The following is a 27,247-nucleotide window of genomic DNA, read 5'->3' as shown; positions in this document are numbered from 1 at the left end:
GTAAAAGCATGATTTAGTCATTTTCATATCATACTTTTCAGTCAACATCTCTGGGTTGGTCCTGTCCCTTCAGCAGGTCAGACATGGTAGTATAATGGTCAGGAAGGTGAAGCGCTGGAAGGTCAGTACATTAACAATAACTACAAGAATTTGCATAGCATTAAGCCAAATATAAGTAAGGAAATCTCCCACTGAATACTTGCCACCCAGAGCTGATGTATCAGTACTCAGAGTCAATATGTCATCAGCTTGCTGAGTTATCAAGAATTTGGAATTATAGAGCAACTTTATAATGAATAAAGCATCCCAAGACACTCCCATAGGTACATTAGAAGACAACATTTGATACTAAGCGACATAAGGAGGTATGAGGGTGGATGAAGAACTAAGTTTTATCACTTCTTAAAGTGAAGAGATATAGAGAGGCAGATAAATTAAGTAATGAAGGTCCAGTGCTTAGGGCCCAGACAAACATATAGTCACCTAATTGGTACTGATTACAATCAGAGATACTCAAGATGCCAGAATTAGATCTCAAGTTCATTGATCAATTGATAAAGGCAAAGCTATGGAGGAATTTGGAATACATGAGAATTTTAAATGCAAGGCGCTGTTTGACCAAATGCCAACAAAGGTTAGTAACAAGAGGGCTGATAGGTAAACAAATAAGTTTTGTGGAAGTAAGGATTCAGTCCTCAGTGACTTGGATGGCATTACATTTATGGAAGATAAAAAGCAGGAGGTCATCTAGGGCTACATGGAATAGTCGAGTCCGGAAGAAAGATAGAATAAATATTGTTTCAGCATCAAATGAGCCAAAGCAAGGGCAGAGTCAAGTGATATGCCAGAGATAAAAATCAGCATTTTTAATGGTGATTCAGATATTTCATCAGAATCTCATCAAATATGTCCAAAACGTTACAGTTTGGTTCAACCTCAGAAACAAGGACAGTTAGAGCCAATGGCTAGGGTCTGAAGTTTATAATTCTATTCAATAAAATCATTGCCCTATTAATTTGAAGTGTGACACCTCAGTAGCATCTCTCCACCTAACCCTAGACGTGAATGCGTATACGTCTAATTGCTGTTCATTCAAGCCAGAGATCTCTCACTTATATTGGGAGAAGATTTGACCAAGGACATTTTTTGTCAACCAAGTTGATGGTTTAATCTATAAATTCAATTCCATTCACCTTTTATTAATCACCTTATTTCAAGTCATAATTTCAGAGCTTTGATACTATCATTCTGGACATGTGCAACTGCCAGGTATGTGAAATCCATGAGTCCAGCAACTGCTTATTCTGAATTGTGCAGAAAGTAAAAAACTACTTTTGGTATACGCCCAAGAATGATGGCAGATAAATCTACACTTTTTGTATGCCATAAACTTAAATTGCAAATTGAAGACACCTTTCAACAAAGAAAATAAAGAACAAAGGAATAATTTGCTCCTTCTTGTGCAGTCTGAAAGAAGCGCAAGCAGAAATTGGTACCCATAAGTGCTCCCCAAAGGCACAAACAGAAATCAGCTCTTTTATTTTAATCATTTGTGGGATGTAGACATCGCTGTTCCTCGCTGCCCTTTACAAGGTAGTGGTGATTTGCTTTTTGAGCTGCTGCAGTCCATTTAGTGGAAATACAATCACAACACTTTTAGGAATGCAGTTTCAGAATTTTAGGCCAGCAACACTTAAGGAACAGTTTTATATTTCCAAGTCAGGACTGTGGGGGGCTTGGAGGGGAATGGGTAGGTGATGGTATTTCCATGCATCTGCTTCCCTTGTCCTCTAAATGTTAATGGGCGTAGGTACTTCTAAGCAGCTATGGTTAAAATCAGCATTGCATCTTGTACTCACTGCTGCTACTAAGTATCGGTAGAGGGAGTATATTTATGGATATAGTGCCAATCAAATAGACTGCTTTGTCCTTGATAGTGTCAAGCCTCTTGACTGTTGTAGGAACCGGGTCATCAGCATTTATACGGCTAATTCAGTTCAGTTTCTGGTCAATGGCAAGTATCCAGTACTGTAGCTGTATAGGAACAACTTTGCTAAGTGTGCACAAAGTTATAGTGTATGTCTTCAATATTTTTCTAGAATACTGTAAGGGCCCATTGTCTATTCACTATTCAGTGTCTCCAGCCATTTCTTGATAATATGTGAAGTGTATTAAATTAACCGAAAATTGGTATTTGTGAAGCTGGATATTTCTGCAGGAGGTCTGCCCATTACATTGTTGATGTCATATAACATACATATGCTGTACCTTCATTGTCAATGGCAGACAAATCCTTACTTTCTATTCAAACCTCGAGATGCAATGCCAAAGTATGATGAGTCCTTGCACTTGAGACCCTTTCTGACTGGTTAGTCCATTCATCAAAACAATAAGTTGAGAACATTATATATGTCTAATGTGATCAAAGATGTGCAGGGCAGATGAACTGGCTGTGCTAAATCGCCCATAGTGTTAAGTGCATTAGTCAGAGGGGAAACGGGTCTTGGTGGGTTGCTCTTCGGAGGGTTGGTGTGGACTGGTTGGGCCGAAGGGCCTGTTTCCACACTGTAGGGAATCTAATTTAATCTAATCTATTTTTTTTAAAAGTCTGGAAAAAACACTCCCCGTAATGCTCACAGTGTACAATTGACAATAATATGATAATGGATGCTGGACAAAACTGAAGATTTAGCCACATTAGTTAGCTACTTTCAAGAAGCCTGGTTAAAACTCTAGATCAAAACCTTATTGAACTAAATATAAAAACATAAAAACAAAATACTGCGGATGCTGAAAGAATGAAATAAAAACAAAGTACTGGAGAAACTCAGATCGAGCAGCATCTGTGCTCCTGATTCATATGCTTGTATGTTCATAATCCTATTGCTTATTTACCCCTTGGCTTTCCTCTGTCACTATTACAGTGACTGTTTGACAACAATACTAAAGCCAACACAAAATAAACATTTCATACCAAATACCAAATAATGAAACAGTGCATACACAAATCAACCAATAGCACTTTGTGCTTATCTTCCGCGTGCCTTGACTTGTTTTTGTGTTCCTTTGCAGGATGATAGGTAGAAGGCTGGTGACTTTCAATGGAAGATAATGGAGTATCATAAGCACATCTGGGGGCCTGTCTTTAGAATTAATACAGTTGACAACTATCAGTAGCAAGGCCCCAGGGAGAAAACATCCAGAGTTGCGCCACTCACCCAGTGTTTCACCTCAGCAATCCCACTAATAATTTGGAGGACTGATGGCTGGATTGCTGCAACACTCTCCAAGCCCCTGTGAATACTGCACTTTAGAAGCACAAAAACATTGAATCTGAAATTGCATTGCATCAAGGAAAATCTTTGGCAGCTGCTGCATGTGCCACAGTTGAAGATGCAAAAGTGGTCATTGATGCTGCATCATGGTTGAACACCAAGTGTAGGAAGAGATGTAGCCACGACTCCCATGTTGGGAAGCAGAGTTTTGTGCAGAACGTGAAAACTATGTGCCAAGTTAGTTGCAGATCTGGTACTTTCTGTGCATCAAGCAATTCACCTTCACCTTGTAATTCAGGTGAATGTGGAAGACAGGGTGATGATTAAGTTTGAGCATCCTCATCAGTTTCATCACTACCATTGGCCACACTCCTACCAATAACTTTCCAAATAATGGCCAGACACCTTGACATGAAGGCACACTTGTCTTTCTCCAATTAGCTTCTGCTACTTCTGCACGGTGACTTAGAAAGAAGAAACTCGTCCATGAATTTCATGTAATTCATCTGAGTGATGTGGCTGGCAAAAAGTCAGTGAATAGCTGGCATGACATGCAATCTGTGAAAAAAAGTGAGTTTGTGGTTTGTTGTGGTGCTTGTGAATTTCAGGTCTAAGTACTAATCTATAGAAATTATTGATAGGTGAGCCATTGGAAAATAGCAAATTAAGTAGTGTCTGTTTCCAGTATGAAAGATAGGATTTATTGATACATTCACTGACCGTAACCAGTTATGTTAGGCCACAGAAATTTTTGCAACATTATATTCAGGTTCTTGGAACTTGATGACTAACACTGCTTTCCATGGAAAGCTACTCCTGTTGTCTTGATTTTGTGTCTGGTGGACCTTCTGGCTAAGTTATTTCTGGAATACACGAGTGCATTGTATGCATGGTTCCTTAAAAATGTTTTTCATGGTCACATACATACAATAACTTAAATGGGCTGATTAGTATGTAGGGCTAACAGTTTGCTGCTCCACCATATATATAGCCTAAAGGAAAAATTGCTCTGACACCTTGGTAGGTTTTCCTAAATTCACTCATGGGATGTGGGCATTGCCAGTTGGCTGGCATTTTATTGCCTACCCCTAGTTGTCCTTGAGAAGGCAGACATTTCACCACTTTTCTACATTCTTTTTTAACCATAGCCCCTTGCTGCAGCTTCTGAAAGCTTTGGTGTCTGCACTTTCCTATTTTGTATCATTGTTAAATTTTACACAAATCAGTCATTTCTAACAAGACTGACAAATGCACTCCAAACACAATAGACCTCCCCTTTGCAACACTGGTCTTCTTTTGATGCACCTAGTCAATCAAAAGCAAGTTAATGAAGATGTACGTTGAAATAATTGAAATGAACAGCAATTCATCTTGCATCACGCATTTCAATTCATGGTTATTTTGGATGCTAACATAGTTTGCCCTCAATATCTTAAAACTCGACAGTGTTTAATGTTAGAGTTTTTCTTTTCAAAACAAAATATGAGGAAACTAAATGAAAGGTCAGAAGAAATCTAGTAGTAATAGCAAAACTAACTACAAAATCCATAATACTTTTATTGGGAGAAAGCAAAAACACATGAGATCTTCAGGGACCACAACCTTTTGGTTAGATCTTTTTAAATTTGTTTACATTTTTCCCTAAATTACAATGTTTATATAGTAGAATTAGTGACTAAAAATAACAAAACTGCTGTACTCATGAACATTAAAACATGAATTTACCACTTAGATTCTACAATGGGTAGAATTACAGCTGCCATTCTGTGGAACTGGGCGAAGTCCAATAAAACTTTCAGGCATGAGTTAAGCAGTCATCATCACAAAGTTTACAGAGAGCATAACTGGTCTATGAGACCTGTGAATTTAGAAACAATTTTATTTTTAGTCAACAGTACCAATCTATGTTTCTTATAAAAATATAGATTTTTAAAAACTTGAATATTTGATTTCAAAGTCAGTTGTTTAGCTTATTAAGTTTATGTAGTGACAAGCTGAGCTGTACAAATCGAGGATTATTTCCGGATTTATTTCCAGTTTGCACTGTTAACTGACTTTAGACACAGGCTATCATTGCCATTGGTACTCTAGCACTTCTGTGGTGGCACCATTTCAGCTCCTGGTTGAAAAATTCTGGAGTCATTCAAGATGATTTCACAAGGACAACAATAATATTTCAAAGGCTGACCTAGACTGACAGAACAAGGATTCTCATCGGTACTTACCTTTAGCTTTTTGAGATAAGATATTGCTTCCCAAGTAATCCTCTTTCAAAGTTACACTTGCTCTTGGAACTTGTGTGATGTAGGCAAAGTGCACACTTACCAGACATCCTTAGTTACCCTAAGATGAACTAGTGATGAACATTCTTGAAGTAAGTGTGTTACTTGCTAGACAGCATTAGAAGTTAACCTATTATGCAAGCTTCAAGCTGTGTATGCCGGATCAGCTAAGGTTGGTCGATATGCCTCTTTAGGGGAATGAAACTTTTACACTCAAGTACAGCTTTTCCATAGACTTCTTAGTCATTTTTCTGTTCTGATTATCCAGCTAAAGCACATTTAAAATGAAGTACTCAGAAGATTTTAGATATGATGATGTACTTCAAACAGCCTCAGGTATTGATGAATAATAATGGAAACTTTCCTCTGATAAATGGAATGGGCAAACAACATGACTTTACATAAAGAATTTGCTGAACCAAATATAGTCTTCAAAATATCACTGCCTCCATATGTGTAACTATGTTTATCACCTAAATTTGTTATCCGATCGTAGTTAATCAGTTCTGAAGAAGGGCCATTGTACCCTAAATGTTAACTCTGCTTTCTCTCTCCACAGATGGTGCCAGACCTGCTGAGTTTTCCCAGCAATTTTGTTTTTTGTTTTGTTACACAACAGCTCACTTTAACCATGTTCTCATTAAATTACAAATACCACACACTCACTTACATTCTTCTCGACTGGTTACATTGTAGAATTTTGGGGAGGCAGTTGTGTAGTTAGTGTCATTAGGCTAGTAATCCAGACACCCAGAATAAGGTCTGGAGGATAAGAATTCAAATTCCAAAAGACAGAGAGTGAAGTTTGACTTTTTTTTAAAACCTTGAATTAAAAGCGAGTCTAACAGCAATCACACAACATTATTGATTGTCATAAGAACCCATTTGATTCACAGGAAATTACTTTCGCCCTTGCTGGATGTTCACATATATGCCCCCATCCTGAGGAGGCAATGAAAGAGGGCTGAGTGTTCCTCCTTCAATCTTTAGAAATATTTGTCTATCCTGCAAGATCCCATGTCACAGGCTAACCACAAGATCTTTCAGGTCCTTTTCTTTCAATTACACAGAAGAGAATATATTTAAATCTGGTAGCGAACAGCAACCAGCCACATACACACAAAATTGTTAAATAGTGGAAATAGACAGAATCGAGTAACATACTTTTACACTGAACACTTTATCTTAAATCTAATTAAGTATACCAAGCATACAGAGATACAGCAATTAGGCATGCACTGAAAATGTCAGCATCAAAAATGGCTCATTCATTTTAAATTTCATTCCTTTACTCTAAGGAACTGGTACAAGACCACAAAGTAGTTGTATTGTCCTGACTACACAATTTTCTACATTATACGAAGTATATTTATTGCAAAGATGCTGACTCCATCACTTCGACCTTGGACAGTTTAAGTGAAATGGCAGGTCAGCCACAGATATACCACTAGGATCCAATTCTTTATCTTGGTGGACCCAGGTTGTCCAATACGCCTTCTTCTGATACAGTGAAATAGAAATGTCTAAAGGCTTTTTCTTTTGAAAGATAGTCTAAATAAATAGTTTCTGAAATGTTCTTACCTCTTAACAAACGTAATCCATAAAAATCACAAGAAAAGCTTGCAATTTACCTCTGTCCAAAGACAGCTCATGCAGAATTTAAAATGGTTTACATTTATTACTACAAAGAAGCTAATGTAACTGTTGTGAACTTCAGAAAGGAGGATTATTAGTTATACCTTTGGCTTTATCAAAATGTTAAAAATATTGAAATCATGTGCTGGACAAAGTTTTGCTTTTCCACTTTTATCTTGGGTACAAATAATTGTTAGTTTGTCATTTGTTCATCGTGGTTAAATCCATTCCAATTTAGCTCTTCTGTTGTGCTTTATGAGTTATGTTGAGCTTATAAAAACGGAGTATTACAATTTTCTGCAGAAAGAAAGACGGCATACCTTCCAGTGAAGGCAGGGAAAGCCACAAAATAAAATACAAAGTACTATTGCGCACTTTAGTTTAGAATTTATGGTAAACATGAATAGCAACTCATGAGATAGCGCTGTTATAGCTGATTATGAAAAAAATGATACTGGTGTCTCTGTATGTAGTAATGAAACAAAGTTGGTATACCTTTACCAAATTCTATTTTACGTCACCTTCTTAGAACTATGTTCTGAGTAATCCTAATGGTCTTTGTGGAGGTCTAAACTTCAGTAATAAGGCACCCAAAGGAAACTAGATGCATCATCAACTTTCAGGTTTCCTAATTCCATTTTCAATATTTTCAATGTGTACTTCCCAAAGCACAGAACAGAAGTTACGGACATCCAACCAGGTGGTGCAGAGAACATGGTATATGAAGTTAAACATAATATTGAACTGATGGTGCAGAATGCTTACCAATGTGCAGTCTAATGCACAGAGTGTTTCTTAGGCACTTATTTGAGAAGAAATCTCAGAGGATGTATGAAATTCACAGTGAAATATGAATGGATTGAAATTCACAGCAGCAGAGTAGAAGGTAACTTGGCGATATTATTTCTGAGTGGCTAGAATAGTACATTATCAGAAGAAATGGCAGAAATCTGCCCTTCCTTTTGGTCAGGTATGACATCTAGCAAAATAAACACTAGAAAATAAAGGAAGATGAAGTAAAATGCCAATAGGACAATGAATCATGGAATTAAAGTGCAAATGACGCACAGAACATGTTGATTTTCCAAAGAGGTCTCGAAACATTCCAAATGAGAACATTAAAAAAATGATTCATTAGAAGTTCTTATCTGTTCATGCTTCTTACCAATATGTAACTGACATAAAACAGTTTCATTCATAATCAGTTTCAAAAGAAGCCCCAATTTTTAAGGACGGACACTAAATAATGTGAATTGAAAACTAATTCATTTCAGCTATTGTGGGACCACAGACTAACAAGGGTGCCCTCCCTTTGGCCCAAAAGGGCAAGAGTACTGTAAAAATGCAAATGATTACCTTGACTGCTTACTGGTATATGCAGTTTAGCACGTATAGCATGAAACTGACAGCAACTGTAATTATTCATCACAGATTTCCTATTTTTAATCTTTTACACTGAATGTCAATTCGGAATTTTTCACTGCGATGTGCTTCGTACCCAATTACTATTAAGAAATATGCTGTCGTAACTTTGCAATCTTCACAAATACGTTATCAATAACACAAAGGCTCAACAACTTAAACAATTACCATACATCTGTATACAACTACATGGATAATTACATCTTACACCCAACCCCTTTCAAAAATGAAACGTTGTCTTAAACATTCCCATCACAAATTTCAAAACCAACTTTCTTCAGAATCATTTCTCTCTCTTTAGGTCAGGGTATGTAATTCTTTGGATAAAAATATTGCAAATGTTTAAATGACATTTGAATTGCAATATTTCATTTTCAGTTATGCCTATTTCACTGTTCATGCAGGCATTAAATAAGGTAGTAAAGTTATAAATGGCCAAAACAGAACCAAATAAATCAATGTAGTAATATTTCTTATGAGACAATCATTTTGTCTACTGAAGCTATATTTGTTTCAAATGGTCTTGTACTAAGAAAGCTCTTCATTTAATTGGTGCGAATGCAAAAAACTGTGGTCTAGTAGTTGCTGGAAATGTACACACTCCAAAATGTATTACAGTTTGAAACTGTACATTCTTTTGGCACATTTACCAGACAGTGAAGTATACTTCCCCATTTCCAACAGGATGGATAGATTCCTCGACTGTGATTTCTAAATTGGGATAGCTTATTAGTGAGAGAAGAATGCAATAGCCAAATTCAAAAGGCTGAGACAATATTTGAAAGAAAAACCAGAAATATTGAATCCATAATAAACACACATTTGTTGGAACGCCCATTGCGTGCAGACACATGAACTGTTCCATGGTTTCAAGTTAACTTTATTGCTCCTTAAAATTACAGTTGGCATGACAAAAAAAGGAACAATACAGCAATACAGTATATAAAAAAAAACACGAGCTGATGAAGCAAAGCCATGATAGCAGGCTCAGGACACACTCGATTACAATTAATGTGGTTTCAACTTAGTTTTAGATAACACTATCGATTAACCCTTTAAAAAATATTCTCACAGGCTGCTAATAAGTCAACCACCTAAATAGTCTAGTGCTCGTACAGTGTAACAGTAAAATAAAACGAAAAACTCAAAACGACTTGTGAAATTTCTTGGCTGTCCAATCTCTACAAAAGATCTTTTGCCAGCCTTCTCCACTGTTATTGTGGAGCCTAGAGAGAAATGGAAAAATTAAAATTAGTTCCATTAACATTTAAAAGTTAATTAAGCAAAAGGAAGTTACATTTTAATGATTAGATTAACTATCCAACTTTACCACTGTCTATAGTTACAGTTCTTGAATTTAAAATACCATTTGCAAATAACAGTTGCCCTTAATCCTCACTCACATTCGATCAATTTTAAAGAGGAACTCAGTGAGATGTTAACTTCTCTAAGCAAAATAATCAGGTGGCAAATGAATTATAAAAGATAGATGAAGTAAAATGATTTGACAGGAAAGACTTAACGCAATAGATCATTTCAAGATGCTTGCCAAATTCAGACTGGGCTCTGGAATGATTTCAATTTCATTGACTGCAAGGCTGTGGGCATTTGTGTCCACAGAGGAGAGGAAAACATTACACACAAATACCATAAAAGAAACATTAGAAATTGCTGGGGAAATGGAGAATGAAAGAGAGGGAGAAAGAATGGCAGGATTAATGCAGGCAGTTATGGGGCAAAGATTAATGGTGAATCCACCTAAACATTAATAAATTCAAATACAGTATGCAATTTGCCTCCTTCAGCTGACTCTTGTCAATTTGCAAAGATCATGGTTGATTTGATCGCAACCTCAAATTGACATTTTTGCCCATTACTGAAAACCTTTCACCCTCCTGTTTCACAATAACTTATCGAATTCTGCCTTAAAAATATTCAAGAACTTTGCTGCCATCACTTTTACAGGAAGATAGCCCCAAAGTCTCATGATCCTCAAAAAAAATTCAAAGAATTAAATAATTGAAAAACAATTAAGAGCTAACGGTAAAGAACAGGAAAATAAAGAATTGGGAAGAAAGATCCTTTGTGGAGCTAGCACTATTATAGTCAAAGATACTGAAGCTCCTATACATTGACATGTAGTCTCTACATCGTGTGTTTTTGCTCCTGGGCAGTATTCTCTTCAGTAGTAAAAAATTTTAGCCCTTTCTTCCATATGCTTCTTCCTCCTATCTAGGCTAATTTACACATTCAATAACATGTTTTCTAAAATAATGTGGCATTGAAGCTTTTGCTCTTACACTCACCAAGGCAATGCATAAACATACCAATAAAGGGGTAAAACAACATTTATACTGTGTGAAACAGGAGCACTTACTGGTTAGCAAGTGGACTTATATTGGGATTTGGGTTTGTTGGCTACAGACAGATGGATCATATTAAACAGCATTTCCTTTCGGCTGTTCATGATAAGCAAGGTATTGACTCTATTAGTACTTTCCTCTCAAAGTAGAAATGTTAGCTTGCACCTTAATTTGCACACTTGCAAATTGTCTTAGTGATTGCCAGATGAAAAGTTGCATGAAATTTTGTCCTTTTTCAGCAATACTCAAATTATGTACCCACCAAACAAATTACTTTTTTCTATTCACTGACTACACAATGTCAAAAAGTTGTATAAACTAAAACCCCACAACGTCCATATGCTGAGACACTTTGGAAAAAGTGACCCTTCTAAGATACTGTAAAATATGTGGCAGATGCTATTTAATTTAATGCTATAAATGCAAGGTATTACATTTTGGTAAAACAAACAAGGGCCAGATTTAAACAATTAAAGGTAGGTCTTGGGTGGTGTTGTAGAACAAAGACACCTCGGGGCTCATAATTCTTTGAAGTTTGCATTAATGTTCGACAGAGTGGTTAAGGCGGCGTTTAGCATGCTTGCCTTACTTGCTCAGACCTCTGAGGTATAGGAGTTAGGATGTCATGTTGAGGTTGTACAGGACATTGGTGAGGCTTCTTCTGGAGTACTGTGTTCAGTTCTGGTCACCCTGTTATAGGAAGGATATCATTAAGCTGGAGAGGGTTCAGAAGAGATTTTTCATGATGTTACTGGGAATGGAGGATCTGAGTTATAAGGAGAGGCTGGATAGGCTGGGATTTTATTCACTGCAGCATAGAAGGTTGACGTGTGACTTTATAGAGGTTTAGAAAATCATGAGGGATATAGATAAGATGTCTTTTCCCTAGGGTGGGGGATTTCATATTATTAAGTTGAGAAGAGAAAGTTTTAAAAAAGACGAGGGGAAATGTTTTGTTTTATTACAGGGAGTGGATCGTGTGTGGAATGAACTTCCAGAAGAAGTTGGTGGATACAGACATAGATACAATGTTTAAAAGATATTAGGATAAGTATGTAACTAAGAAATGTTTAGAAAAATATGGACCAAGCACTGGCAGGTGGGACTAATTTAGTTTGGGACTATCGTCAGCATGGACTGGTTGGACCGAAGAGTCTGTTTTTGTGTTATATGACTTCCTCCAGCACCTTCCACATAAATCCAGAACATTGAAACTGGTGTTTTGCTTCCTATTCTAACTTCAAAAACAATTGCATGCAGTGATAAATGCTTTCTTTCACAAAAGAATTATGGCTGGCCTTTTGAGTTTTGATTCAGAACTAAAATAACAAAGCTTGTCCTGGAAGCCTGCAACCAATCTCTTGGATATATGAGGCATACAGTCAATCTAACAAAAACAACGGAGAAAATAAATATTTTACTAAACCTTCTAGCACAGTTTAAAAACTGCAACTTTGTTTTCTTGCTTACCTCACTGTAAAAACAGTCCAATTACTTTTCTTAGAAATATTTAGTGCGGTTCAATGCTCTCTGGGCTAATTCACCCTTTTCATCTGTTATTTTCTCCCAATCTGTTTGTCCAACCACAAATCCTATGGCTCGTTTTCGCTCAGCATCCTTCTCCACTTCCAAGTCTGCCCATCTCACCTAAAGCAGATTGGGGTAAGTACAAATATATACATTTTCCCTCCTTGCTGATCTTAAGCATACTGCTTTTCAAATCAATCAGGAATTCTGTGCAGAAGCATTAATGGATCAGAATCTTATCCTATAATATATTTTATTTTTAAATATGGAGACTAATGATCAATCTATTTTAGTTCAAGTAAATGGGTTACAGAAAAGAGCTTCCTGATCAAAAATAAAACTATATATTCCACAGCTTAACAGTGTGATATTACAAATGAACACAACAGAACAGCAGCATTTTAGCCACATTTGTCAATTTCCACAAACTCTATGCATCCCTGATACAGAGAACTCTGGAATTGGCATTGACAAAATAATTAATTGGTGACCACACATCATTAGCAATGACCTTAAAAGAAAAGTTCATAGTCTTAAATTTAGTTATTGCATTCACTCCCTAAATTCGGCAATTTCAATTTTATATTAATTAACACTTCAACTGCTGGTCAGTTGCTGATAAAAAAACAATTGTAGATTGATTCTCCTCCCAATTTCCAAATTAATTGAGAATGTCATACTAATTCTAGCTTTTGTGCAGATCACATGTCTGATTTCCTTCGCCAACAAATAACCACTTCCTTATTTGAAGGTGCAAATTTCAACAGTTCACAAAGTCCATTTTTGTTATAAGGGCTAGTTAGGATCCTTCTTTAGATTTGATTAATTGCTCATTGCATGTGCATTAACTAATTCACACAGTTCTCACCTGACTTTGCTACAGCTTGAGACCGTTTCCAGCCAGTGTAAAATGCATAATTTTAACCCAAAGCAGTATTAACTAGTACAACATCTTTTTGTACTAAATGGCAGCAGCACATTGCATTAGCACACTGGTACAATGATGATGTATTCTGTGAATAAATACTGGTTTGAATTCTCACTGTGCTGGGTTTCTGCCTCAAGGAACCTTGAGATTCCAGAAATCTTGTTCTGTTCTGACGGGACAGGATGGGATTTGGGAGGGTGAGGATGGGGGGGCACTTATTGTATTGTATTATTGTATTATTTCATTGTATAATTTCACAGCATTCATTTGTTTTGAGAAAATGTTTTGCACTGAATCATGTTTGTTACTCAAGACAAATACTGGCAAAACTCTGTAACATCTCATTTGATAAATAATTTATTCTGACTTTTGCCAATCCATAATGTTCAAAGGAAACTAGTTTACAAGTTAAACAAAACCAAACAAAGCAAATGCACATAAAATGAGAAATGTTTTCTTACCCGTTTCTTTCCAGGTTCCGAAGAACGAGTGTTATAGTCATCAGGAAGCTGAAGGTAATCCTCCAGTCGATGTGCAATGCTGTCATGCCAGCCTCGCTTCCGTTTATTGCTGCTTCTTAATCCATCCAGCTTGTCTGAACAACAAAAACATAGGCTCTGCAGTCAGGTATAGCGTGAATGTATGAGAGGGAAATATATATATATATATATGCATACATATATACATACATGTATATGGTGTTACAGCTGAGCTCACAGGTGAGTACCCTTGTTGCATTTAAAGGAGCACAGGCTGGTTGGCCATAAAATTATTTGAAACACATCTCTGATGTAGTTAACTGCTAAGGCAGATTCTTTCTCAACTCTCTGATGTTATTATTTTGTGCACTCTTTGTTTGCAAAGTCCATGTACAAATTACCCAACAGGTGAAGAAAACAAATTTCTACAGTACAGTCGTACTGATGGAATAACAACTTAAAACAAAAAGTTTAAACTATATTGGATTTAACATTGCATCACCCCTGCAGTTTTACAGAGATGCATTGACAGAACAGGACACTAGGCCATTGTGCATCAACTGCTAATGTTTTTATTTTCCTGCCAGGGTTCAAGTTAGAGGAATTAGTCTTACTTTAATATGAAATGCCTGTTAAAATGAAAGATTACTCACTGCTCAGAAATAAATATGGTTTGTTCATTTTATTAATTGTTAAAGTCATATTCAACAAGTGGCAGACAGACTCCAAGAAAATTTCCTAGAGTTTCATTTTAAAGTAAATAAATAGTATGATATGTTGACCGAAACACTGTGATCTGAAATGCTGTCACAATTTTATTGCTGTGGAAAACGTGCCCTGTTATGAGATGCCGTCCCTTTCTGCATGTGACAATAAACGTGGAGTTTTTAAGTACGTCTTAATTACCAACAATGCGCAGAGCCTGCTAGAGGTTCTTTACAAACTGACATTAAGTGAAAAGATCATGAATTACAACCCATATAATATTCATCTTGCAAAAACCCGTACCAAAGACATTACAAATATCAAACCTAATCCTGTTGTATTAACACCAATTAATCTGACAAAGTTAAGTTTATACTGTAATTGATATTCAACATTGCATATGTCCTACAATATTTACACATACACATCTGAATGCCAAAGCAGAAGTGACTACCTTTTGAAATATGATGCTATTACAGAACTAGGTGAATATTTTAATATGTAGAGGTCAGTTTGGTTACATCCAATATTCTAAAAACAAATTTTGCAAAAGATATTAAATCTCAAAGTTCATGAAACACATTTAGGAACTCTGACTGAAGATTCCAAAGACCTAATGAACATATGAATTACTTGAATTTTAATCACTCACAATTTACATTGCCATTACTTTTCAATGTAATTACCAAGATACACTTATCAACATCATTCAAAAACATTCAATAAATAATTATAAATAATTGCGGTACTTTCAACTCTTAAATTAGTGAACCTACATAGTAAATAGGAACAAAGAAGAATAATTATGCCAGTACCAGTTTCAGTTTGCGCAACCTTAAAACTGCAGAAAACATCACAGTGAGATGGTTTGACTTCTGAATCTCAATATATGCCAAGCATATGAGCTGTAAATGAAGACTGTTAAAATTCGACAAACACAAAGTTGCTACAAGACAATTAATAAGTCTCAGAACAGAAAAGACAAAAGCAGGAGCTGACCATCTAGCTCCTCAAGGCTGCTCCACAACTCACTATGACATGACTGAACTTCAACCTCAACTCCACTTTCCCACACGACTCCCATATTACTCAATTCCTTTAGAGTTAAAATATCTATTAATCCCTTACCAATGACTAATTAGATTTTGTGATCTTAAGAATTACCAAAACAATTCTATTCTAGTTACACATATCAATAAAGTATAAATAATTGATCAAGTAATGCATTTAGGGAAAGATGTTTCTTTGAAGAATCCTTTTTAAAATCATTATTCTGCAAGTCATTAATTTTATAAACAAACCTTGATTAAAAAATGAACTTCAAGAGTACACATGACGTAATTCCATTAGTTTTATTTTTCCTATTCATTTATGATTTTACTGAACTGGCTGTCCCTAAAAACAAACATTCAGCAGATAAAAACAAAATAAATTTAACTCATTATTATGTTTTTTTCCTCCATTTCATTTTCAAATTTCTCACAGACTTAAGTCAGTCAGATATTCCATTCCTGTGCTTAGGCACAAATTGTTTTGAGTCTGTAATTAAGAGCTGTTTGACCCTGCTTTGTTTCTTAATTTCTGTGCAATGCAGCAGGTTGAATGGACTGATCTATACTTAATTTTTGCACTTGCACTTAATTTTTAAAAAACTGAAATAGTAGAACAAGACATTTTAAAATCATAGTATTATCCGGTCCTTCTGAATACTCAAGGTGAGAGGCATTTTTCTTCCTTATCTACACATGAGAATATTTGCAGCAAAAGTTCCACATTATTCTTGCATTTGCTATTTCCAAAGTAAAATTTGTGATAATGATGCAAATGCACATTCCCCCTAACAAACAATTGTTTTATTGGGAATTAAGTTCAGGACAACATTCACAAATGCTAGAAAAGTAAATAGGTACTTATTAAATTTCTCACACATCACAAAAATATATACATTTCACAGAACATTTAACTGGGTGAAGGACAATTATTCTATTAGTTTCAATGGAAGGACAGTACTCCTGTGAAGTACTCCTACATCTTACAGTCTTCTGAGCTACCTTAAACAGAAGAATTTCACAAGCTCCAAAAAGGCTAAAAGTTAGTGAAATTTACAAAACACACCCACAAAAAAACATACAATCACACTTGGAACAGCATTACTTACAAAAATGTTCAAGTCTTTAATAGTCAGGAACAATTTCACTATATTTTAGTCCTCCAACTATTTTCATTCCCGAAGCTGTTGCTCAGCAATCTTGATTTTAGATAAAACAATGAGATAATAAAAGATTATTTTCTTTATTCACACATGGGACATGGGTGTTGCAGGCTGGTCAGCCTTTATTGTCTATCCCCACTTGCCCTTGAGAAGGTGGTGGCGAGCTGCCTCCTTAAACTGCTGCTGTCCATTTGCTGTAGGTTGACCCACAATGCCCTTGGGGAGGGAATTCCAGGATCTTGACTCAGCGACAGTGAAGGAATGGCGATGCATTTCCGAGTCAGAGTGGCTTGGAGGGGAATTTGCAGGTCGTGGCGTTCCCATAAATCTGTTGCCCTTTTCCTTCTAGATGAAAGTGGTTGTGGGTTTGGAAGGTCTGTCTGAGGATCTTTGGTGAATCTTTGCAGTGCATCTCATAGATAGTACAGACTAATGTTACTGAGCATGGTGGTGGGACTGGATGGTTGTTGATGTGGTGCTTATCAAGTGTGCTGCTTTGTCCTGGATGGTGAGTAGTGTCTTTATTGTTGTAGGAACTGCACACATCCAGGCAAGTGGAGAGTATTCCATCACACATCTTGACTTGTGCCTTGTAGATGATGGACAGGCTTTGGGATGAATTACTCGCCAAAGTAGATGTTGACCTATTCATGTAGCCAGTGTTTACATGATGAGCCCTGTTATAGAGTCATAGAGATGTACAGCATAGGTCTCCCATTTTCCACTTCATCCAATCCTTCCTTCTTACTGTACCCATTTAACCTTAGGATAAATTTGAAAAGTTTCTTATCGCCTAAAGATTGCAGAGCACAACCTACAGAATATCTGTCTGGAATTTCCATTTACATTCTAGTTGGCATGGAAAGGCTGCCAATGTCTTCGAAGATCCTTCCCAAGGCAGTAATGCACTCCTATAACCTCTTCCGTCAGGCAGAAGATACAGAAGCTTGAACACGCACCAGGAGGTTCAAGAACAGCTTCTTTCCTGCTGTTATCAGACTGATGAATGGACTCTCTAATTTCATATAATGCTGATCTTGTTGATCTTGCCTAGCACACGTCCTCTGTGGTGTAACCTTACTCTGTCGAAGTTGTTTTTCACCCTATGATCAGCATGTCCTTGCTACTATGATCTGCCTGTATCGCTCGCAAAGCTTTTTATTGTACTTAGGTACACAGGACAATAAATCACATCAAAAAAATCATTCAATACATTTGCATGGATCAAATATTCGAGATCAAACACAGCATTCGCTGTCTGTATGTAACTATCCTCTTAACCTTAAATTTTATACTTCAATACTTTTATACGTACCATGTATTATTAGCTACAGGGAGAGGTTGTACAAACATTGATTACTTTCACCAGAGCACTGAAGACTGAGGGGCAACCTGATTGAAGTGTATTAAAGTATGACAGACATGAACAGGATGGACAAGAAGAATCTTTTCCACAGGGTAGAAACGTCATATTCTCAAAAGTTGTAGTTTAGATAAGATAAAGCAGAATTAGACCATTCAGTCCATTGAGTCTGCTCTGTCATTTGATTGTGGCTGATATTTTTCTCGACCCCAATCCCCTGCCTTTTCCCCGTAACCCTTGATTCCCTGAACCCATATTTCTCTGTCTTAATTCAATGACTTGGCCTCCACAGCCTTCTGTGGCAGTGAGCTCCACAAACTAAATACGCTTTGGCTGAAGAAATTCCTCATCTCAGTTTCAAAGGCTTGTTCCTTCACTCTGAGGCTGCACCCTTAGGGTGCAAACATCATTTCCACATCCCCTTGATTCAGGCCCCTCAGTATTCTTCAAGTTTCAATCGGATCCCCCTCATTCTTCTAAACTCCATCAAGTATAGACCAGAGTCCTCAACTGCTCCTTATACGAGATGGCCAATCCAATTAAACAACTCCGCACAGACAGGTGCTTGTGGCTGCAATCGAACCCGGGTCCCTGGCAATGTGAGGCAGCAGTATTAACCACTGAGCCACCGTGCTGCCCTTTTGCATTAAAGCATTATCTTGCAACCCACTACAAATCTGATTTTCTCAATCCACTTGTATATTGAAGTCCCCCATGATTACTGTAATAATGTCTTTCTTACATGGTTTTTCTATCTCCTGATCTATTTTCGTCTTCACAAGCTGACTATGGGGCCTGCACACAATTCCCATTAGGATCTTCTTTCCTTTGCAGTTCATCAGTTCTACCCACATACATTCCACACCTTCAACTCTGCATTACGACTAGCTATGGATTTAATTTCTTTTATTAACAAGGCAATCCTGCCCCTCTGCTCCTCCTTTCAATAGGTCATGCATTTTAGGATATTTACTTCCCTGTTCTCTTGCATCCATGTCTCTGTGACACTGAAATGCTCATTTACCTCGTTTCATATACTGCATGCATTTAAGCACAACACCCTAAGTTCTGTTTTGACTGCACCCCCCCTTCTCATAGTTGTCGACTAATCTGCTGTGCCTGAAGTTAGATTCCTGGCCCTTTCCATAGTCTCTGTCCTATTATTTGTTCTGGAAACTTTAATAAGCTTTGTGAAAGCTCTCCCTCTTTAAAGGTTTCCTCTCCCCCCCCTGAAAAATGTGTTGCTGGAAAAGTGCAGCAGGTCAGGCAGCATCAAAGGAACAGGAGAATCGACATTTCGGGCATAAGCCCTTCTTCAGGAATGAGGAGGGTGTGCCAAGCAGGCTAAGATAAAAGGTAGGGAGGAGGGACGTTGGGAATACGATAGGTGGAAGGAGGTTAAGGTGAGGGTGATAGGCCGGAGAGGGGATGGGGGGGGAGAGTTCGGGAAGAAGATTGCAGGTCAAGAAGGCGGTGCTGAGTCTGAGGGTTGGGATTGAAAAAAAGTGGGGGTAGGGGAAATGAGAAAGCTGGAGAAATCTGCATTCATCCCTTGTGGTTGGAGGGTTCCTAGGCGGAAGATGAGGCGTCGTGTTGCCATGGTCTGGCAATGGAGGAGTCCAAGGGCCTGCATGTCCTTGGAGGAGTGGGAGGGGGAGTTAAAGTGTGCAGCCACGGGGCGGTTGGCTGCAATCTTCTTCCCGACCTCTCCGCCCCCACTCCCTCTCCGGCCTATCACCCTCACCTTAACCTCCTTCCACCTATCGTATTCCCAACGTCCCTCCCCCAAGTCCCTCCTCCCTACCTTTTATCTTAGCCTGCTTGGCACACCCTCGTCATTCCTGAAGAAGAGCTTATGCCCGAAACGTCGATTCTCCTGTTCCTTTGATGCTGCCTGACCTGCTGCGCTTTTCCAGCAACACATTTTTAAGGTCTCATAAATTTGAACCCATTTCTTCCATGCCAACCTCTCAGCCACATATTTACCTCTTTAATCTTATTGATACTGTGCCAAAATGCTCATGGTTCAGGTTGTTATCGAGAGATTATCATTTTGGTTCTGCTTTCTAATATAGCTCCTAGTTGCTCATATTCCCTTCCAATAATCTTTGTTCCATCTACCTATATCACTGGTATCTATGTGGACGACAACAACTGGGTCTCTCCCTTCTGCTTCAAGTTCCTCTGCAGCCTGGGTGAGATATCCTGAACCCAGTCAGGCAACACAGCCTTCAGGACTCTCAATCCTGGCCACAGGGAACAGTGTCTATTTTCCTGACTATATTATCCCTGATTATAACTACATTCTCTTTTGTTCCCCTCTTGAATGGCTCCCTATACCACAGTGCTATGGTCAGTTTGCTCATTGTCTCTACAGTCCCCACTCTCATTCACACAGCAAACACAAATTTCAAACCTGTTGGGCAAGTGGCTCGTGGTTAGCACTGCTGCCTGGCTTCGATTCTATCCCTGGGCGATTGTCTGTATGGAGTGTCCGTGGTTTCTTCCAGGTGCTTCAGTTTGCTCCCACAGTCCAAAGATTTGCAGTTACGTGTCTGGCCATACTAAATTACCCTGTGGTGTCGAGGGTTGTGCAGGCTAGGTAGAATAGCCATGGGAATTGCAGGGTTACAAGGACGGGGTTGGGGGATGGGTCTGGGTAGGGTGCTCTTCAGAGGGACGTTATGGACTTGTTGGGTCAAACGGCTTGCTTCCACACTGTAGGGATTCTATGATTAAGTTCAAATGCTGAGGCTCCTTCAGCACTACTAATCAATCCCTCTACTTGTCTCACTGGCAGTCAATACCCTCCTGTCCCTGACCATGGACCAAATTAAAGGTATTTAATCTAGGGGTGTGACTGACCACTAAAACACAGCAACCAGGTAACTCTCCCTCTCCCTGAAGTGTTGCAGTGTTCCAAGCTCAGACTCCTGCTCATCAGCTCTGAGGTGAAGTTCCTCAAGCAACCGATACTTGGGACAGAGATGGTCACTATGAACCATAATGAGGATCATTTCAGAGAACATCTCTGCGACACCCACTCCAACCAACCCCACTGCCCTGTGGCTGAACATTTTAACTCCCACTCCACCAAGGACATGCAGCTCCTGGGCCTCCTCCATCGCCAAACCCTTACCACTCGAAGCCTATAGGAAGAACACCTCATCTTCCACCTTGGGACCCTGCAACCACATGGGATCAATGTGGATTTAATCAGTTTTCGCATTCTCCCTCCCCCAACCTTATCCTAATCTTAGTTCCAAGTCTCCAACTCGGCAGCACCCCCTTGACCAGTCCTACCTGTCCATCTTCCTTCCTTTCCCCCCATCTGCTCCATTCTCTCCTCCGACCTATCACTTCCACCTGCACCTTCATCTACCTATCACATTCCCAGCTATCTTTCTCCAGCCCCAGCCCCAGCCCCACCCCCTCCCCCTCCCCCTCCCATTTATCTCTCAGTGCCCCCAGCCCACAAGCCTCATTTCCAATGAAGGAATTATGCCCCAAACGTCGATTTTCTTGCTCCTCGGTTGCTGCCTGACCTGCTGTGATTTTCCAGCACCACACTCTCCACTCTGAGCTCCCACATCATGCAATTACAATGTATCACCTGGCCTGGCATCTCTATTTTGATTACTATGTTCTTGATTTTTAAAAATGTTACACTGGCTTTTCATTTGTACCCTGTAAATACTTCCCCTAATTGCCTTCAATTTGAACGTAACCTATAATAGATAGTCCAGTTTGTAGCTATCACCAACCAATGAACTTACCGTTTACCTGTGATATCACTCTTTTGTGCTAAGTCCCTGATCCTGGGTTTCAATTTCTCCTGTTACAAAAACCTTATAAAATATGAGCTAAAAAAAAAAGCCCCTTCTCCTCTGCACCCAATTCCCTGAACTATAAACTCAGTCAGACTACATCTCACTGCAGATATGATCTTTCATTCCTGACCGTTTATAGCTTAATGATGGTGCGCGATCAAAAGGTCCTTTCTTAAATACAGCTGAGGTGAGCTGAGATGGCTCACATTACTTTGACTTCAATAGCATTTAAAACCTATTAAGGCCCAAATCCGGCTTTACATGGTTGACTGATTACTGTTCCCGCATCAGACCTTCCTTACTTTCTCAAAAAGCCAAAGTACTAAGGATGCTGGAAATCATAAACAATTACAGAAACTGCTAGAAAAACTCAGGAAGTCTGGCATCATCTGTGGAGAGAAAGTAGAGTTGATATTTCGGGCCTACTGACCCTTCTTCCAACAATTTGTTTTTGTTAGCCTTTTCACTAGACAACTGAATTTTCAACTTTTAAAATTGAAAAAGAAAGATTTATTGGTTCTATTCCCACCATGTGAAGCTGACTGGTAAGCCTCTCACTAAGGTGAGAAGGAAAATGTTGAGATAAAAGATGTGTGAGGCAAGCTATTTTTACACAGAGGTGGTGGGTTCCTGGAATCGTTACCCGGGGAGGCGTTAGAAGCAGAGACAATAGCAATATTTAAGAGGCATTTAGATGGACATGAATAGGCAGGCAATAAGGGGCATGAACCTTGTGCAGGCAAACGGGATTACCTTAGAACTGCTTCACAGTCCATGCAGACATAGTGGTCCAAAGGGTCAGTTCCTGGGCTGTACTGCTCAATATTCAATGTACCATAAGTGCAATGATAGTTTACCAGTCCTCCAAAGGCAGGACTGATGTATAAAGAAAGATTAATGACCATGAGAAATAACAACAGGAGTTTACTGTTCAGTCCATCGAGCCTGCTCCATCATTCAATAGGATTATGGATGATCTGAAATAGGTCACAGCCAATTTCCTGTATTTGCCAAAACCCTTGATCCCCTACGGATCAAGAATCTATCTGAGCCTTAAATACACACAAGGATTTTGCTACCACAGCGCTCTGTGGTAAGACGTTCCAAAGCTTTCAACCCTTCGAGAGAAGAAATTTGTCCTCATCTCTTTCTTAAATTGGCACTCCTTTATTCAGAGACCAAGCTCACTGGTTCGACTCTCCCATGAAGGGAAACATCCTCTCAGCATTTACTAGATTGAACTAGATTGAATTGGTTAAGATTAACTTCACTGAAGTTTAGAGGAATGGGATGGGGTTCATACAAACATATAAAATTCTGAAAGGAATAAACTGGATAAACGCAGGAAGAATGTTCCTGATGAATGGGAGAACCAAGTGTCACGGTTTAATGAAATGGGGTAAGCCATCTGATATTGAAGAAATTTCTCCTCATCTCAATGAGAGACTGATGAGCTAATGGAATTCTCTGCCACAGAAAGTGTTTTCAAGGAGTTAGGTATTGTTCTTAGGGTGAAAGAGTTCTAAGGGCCTGGGGAGAAAGCAGGAACAGGGTATTAAGTTGGATGATCAGCCATGATCACACTGAATGATGGAGCAGGCTCAGAAGGCCAAATGGCATGCCCCACTCTTACTTTCTACATTTCAAATGTATGATCAGTATTTCTGAATCAAGTAAAATAAGCTTTTTGCTTTTACAGTTAAGTAGAAAATATAGTTGGATTGAAATAACCATTTATCAAAAACAATAAAACAGTGGCTCAGTGGTTAGCACTGCTGCCTCACAGCACCAGGGTCCCAGGTTCGATTCAGCCTTGGGTGACTGTCTACATAGAGTTTGCACTTTCTCCCAGTGTCTGTGTGGGTTTCCTCCAGGTGCTCCGGTTTCCTCCCACAGTCCAAAGATGTGCAGGTTAGGTGAATTGGCCATGCTAAATTGCCGATAGTGCTAGATGCATTAGTCAGAGGGAAATGGGTCTGGGTGGGTTACTCTTCGAAGGGTCGGTGTGGACTGGTCAGGCTAAAGGGCCTGTTACCGCACTGTAGGGAATCTAGTCTAATCTAGTCAAAAACTTTGCTTTGATGATACATTAACTGTTATGATGCTATCAAGATAAAACTACAAGATCAGGGTTTCCCTTCTTCATTTCAAATTAACAAAACCAAATCAAACCACAGAAAATAATGAATTTGCTATTTATTTCAATATCAATAAAAGACTCAAAAGAGAAGGAAAAAAACCGAATAAACATGCTCAACTTTTAAAATCAACTCCACCACATTACTGAGCCAAACTGAATGTTGTATCATTTTCTTTGTTTTGAAACATTCAGATGAGCATGGCACCACTTGGATGACAAATGTGATTTGTTATTAGTTCTTGAAATTCTAAAATCAAAAATTCTAGGAAACCAAAGCCAGGAAGATCTGGTGCTATGCAAGAAGACCATTCACCAGTGGAAAGAATGTCAGCTGCATATCTGAACACTTGTAATGTGATATACAACTAGCTTAAGAAAATAGGAATGTCTAAGACCAGTAAAGATCACTGCAGTACATGTGGTTTGTGTCATGGCCTATTCCATAATACATGTTGTACCTGTCAGTCATACTCTTTCACCACATATTAATCCAACAATCTCTAAATTCATTGATATTCATCCTTAAGTTCCTCTAAAAGTTTGTCAATTCCATGCATTATCACCTAATTAATTCTGAAGCATTCTCAATATCATCCCTCACCAAGTTGAGGCTCTGCCTAACTTGTTGAGTCTATATGAATGTTTATCTCACCTGTACGTGTGGAGTCTCCAGTACTTGCTTAGTCACATCTCCAGTGAAAACATACCCTGATTTGAAACTGCTCTATAACTCCTGCTAAATCCCAATCAGGTCCATTCCTTCCAATCATGAGAACACATTCCTGTCTGATGAATTTTCATGAGCAAAACATCCACCAGCCCTTTGGTTGCATGGAAAGAAGTCCATGAGATGAATCATGCACGATCTTTCCTCCCAGCAAAACTAGTTTCTTCTCAAAGTTTTGTTTTATTCCAGTCAGCTTACTGTTTGTTCCTTCAGAGACCCAGTCAATACTTGCCCTAAAATGAATGCTAAATTGGCTTTTTATATTTGACGTTTGTCTCGTTTACCATTCCTCCTAAAATAATTCCAATAATCAAATAGGAACTAGGACAGTTTTCTATCAAGTGAAGCCGGAGGCTGTTTTTTAGGCTTGCCCTGAAAGTTTGGACTGCTCTTTCCATCAAACCATTGTACGATAGATAGTATGCAGCTGTCCTCATATGATGAATGCCATTTGACTTTAGGAAATACTCAAATTCCCCACTGGTAAATGATGGCCCAATGTTTCTGACCAACACTTCTGGGAGGCTGTGTATGGTAAAAGATGCTCACAGATTTTCTATCGTCATCCCCGTTTGACAAATGAACTCTACCGCACGTCCAACCACTAAGTGGGGGTCACAATAACGAAGAACGTTGAACCCATGAAGGCTACAAAGGCAGAGGAAATGTGTGACCAGATTCAGCGTTAAACTGGTCATTCCCACAAATGTGGGGGAACTGCTGGCAGTAATTTTTGTCCTTGTGGGCATGCTGGGCACTGCCCCACCAATATGGCTATGTCAGCGTTTAATCCTGCCCACCAGTCTTAACCTCTTCCCTACATTTTCATTTTTGACACCTCTCGATAACCTGGAGGCATTCAGCCAGTATCTGGCACGACCTTTGCTCGGGACCATCATCTTTGCTTCCCATAATAAAATGCTGTCCTCTACTGAGATCTGGTTTCACTGGGTCCAGATGGGTTTCAATTCTAGCTGCGATAGCCCCTTTGCTTCCTGCAACACTGTTTCAGTTTTGTCAGAACCAGACTTTCTTGCCTTTTCAAGGCTACATACTGGTAGCAACTAAATTAGCTTGCCAACCAGGATCCTGAAGAACATATTAACTGCTTGGCTGGTTCTGTTGTGGGTTGACCTACAGCCCCCCCTGTTCAGGATATGTCCTGAGTGAGCTATGCAATTGCCTTCACTCAAGTGGAGTCCAGAAAGCTCCATCAGCCTGGCAAGGGTTTCCACTTCCATTGGCATATCTTTAACTCATATGCTCCAGTTGCAGCATTTTCTATTGATAACGTCAGTTGTAGTGCCTGTTTAAAGTCCAATTAGGCTTCAGCTTGTAAGCGCTTCAGCATGGTTAGATCATTAATCACACATATCAATGGTCTCTCAGCAGCTCATTGAGGGTTAAAACAAAGTCACATGCCTCTGACAATCATCTTAACCTCATCAAAAATCCCGACATGGATTCCTCTGGTTCTCAAACTGCTGAATAAAACCGAAAGCGTCTAAGAATTAAAGGAGGCCAGGGGTTGGAATATTCCTTAACTAAATCAGTCAACTCTTGAAAGGTCTGGTATCTGATGCCTCATGAAAACTTAGGATCTTAATAACTGAAAAAGCTGCAGGTCCATAAACTGTCAGGAGAATTACTTGCTCCTTTTTATCTACCCAGAGTTATTTGCCCAGAAAAAATAATGCACTCTTTCCATATGCTGAAGAGAGTCTTTGACAGCAGGATTCAATGAGTCAAGCTTCCCAAATAATGGCATGACTCCAGAAATACTTACCCCAGTTCAGAATGACTGTGTCAAGCAATTTTCTCTCATCTCCACTGATATAACTTCACAGAGGACAGTATCCTATCAGCAAATCACTCTCTATTTAAATGTGCATAGTCCTTGACACTATCCAGCTCCCTCAGAGCCAGCACTTAGACTGAACAGAAACTGTGACACTGCTGTTTATTTTTGTCAGACAAAGCTCCCTGATTGGACCAGATTAACAACCCCAATCAGGGAACTCATATTCTGAGGTCCACCTGGCTGACCTCGTTACAATCACTACAGCTTCAACTGTCACCACAGAAGAACAAAGATTTGTATGCAATTTGGAACTACTGAAACACTTTTGAAATGCAGTGAATGTTGCGATTGAGTAAAGGTGGCAACTAATACTCCTACAAACAAAGTGATAATAATCAATCTACCGTTTTGAAACAGAAATATGAGGTAAGACACCGGGATAACTCACTTGTACTTCAAAATAGTGTCAGGCATATTTTTATATCCACCCAATCAGCTCAATGGGGCCTTAATTTAACATATCTCCTGAAAGATAGCAACTCCATTAGTATACCACTG

At 38.7% G+C, this 27,247-nt stretch overlaps 1 protein-coding gene across 4 annotated transcripts in view; it reads right to left on the bottom strand.

Moving 5' to 3' along the window:
* Nucleotides 1-9,451: 9,451 nt before the first annotated feature.
* The window catches only part of ylpm1 (YLP motif containing 1), a 141,716-nt gene continuing 123,920 nt past the window's right edge, over nt 9,452-27,247 (bottom strand). For all 4 annotated transcript variants that reach the window (XM_043697112.1, XM_043697114.1, XM_043697113.1 and 1 more), the window contains 3 exons: nt 13,894-14,027; nt 12,448-12,624; nt 9,452-9,840 (listed from right to left, as the gene is read on the bottom strand). In XM_043697112.1, coding sequence (XP_043553047.1) covers nt 12,478-12,624; nt 13,894-14,027 — 281 coding nt within the window. In that variant the 3' untranslated portion in view covers nt 9,452-9,840; nt 12,448-12,477. The remainder of the gene's footprint in view (nt 9,841-12,447; nt 12,625-13,893; nt 14,028-27,247) is intronic.

This window comes from Chiloscyllium plagiosum, chromosome 10 (assembly GCF_004010195.1).
Source record: "Chiloscyllium plagiosum isolate BGI_BamShark_2017 chromosome 10, ASM401019v2, whole genome shotgun sequence".
NCBI classification, from domain to species: domain Eukaryota; kingdom Metazoa; phylum Chordata; class Chondrichthyes; order Orectolobiformes; family Hemiscylliidae; genus Chiloscyllium; species Chiloscyllium plagiosum.
This window is presented reverse-complemented; position numbering and strand designations above follow the sequence as displayed.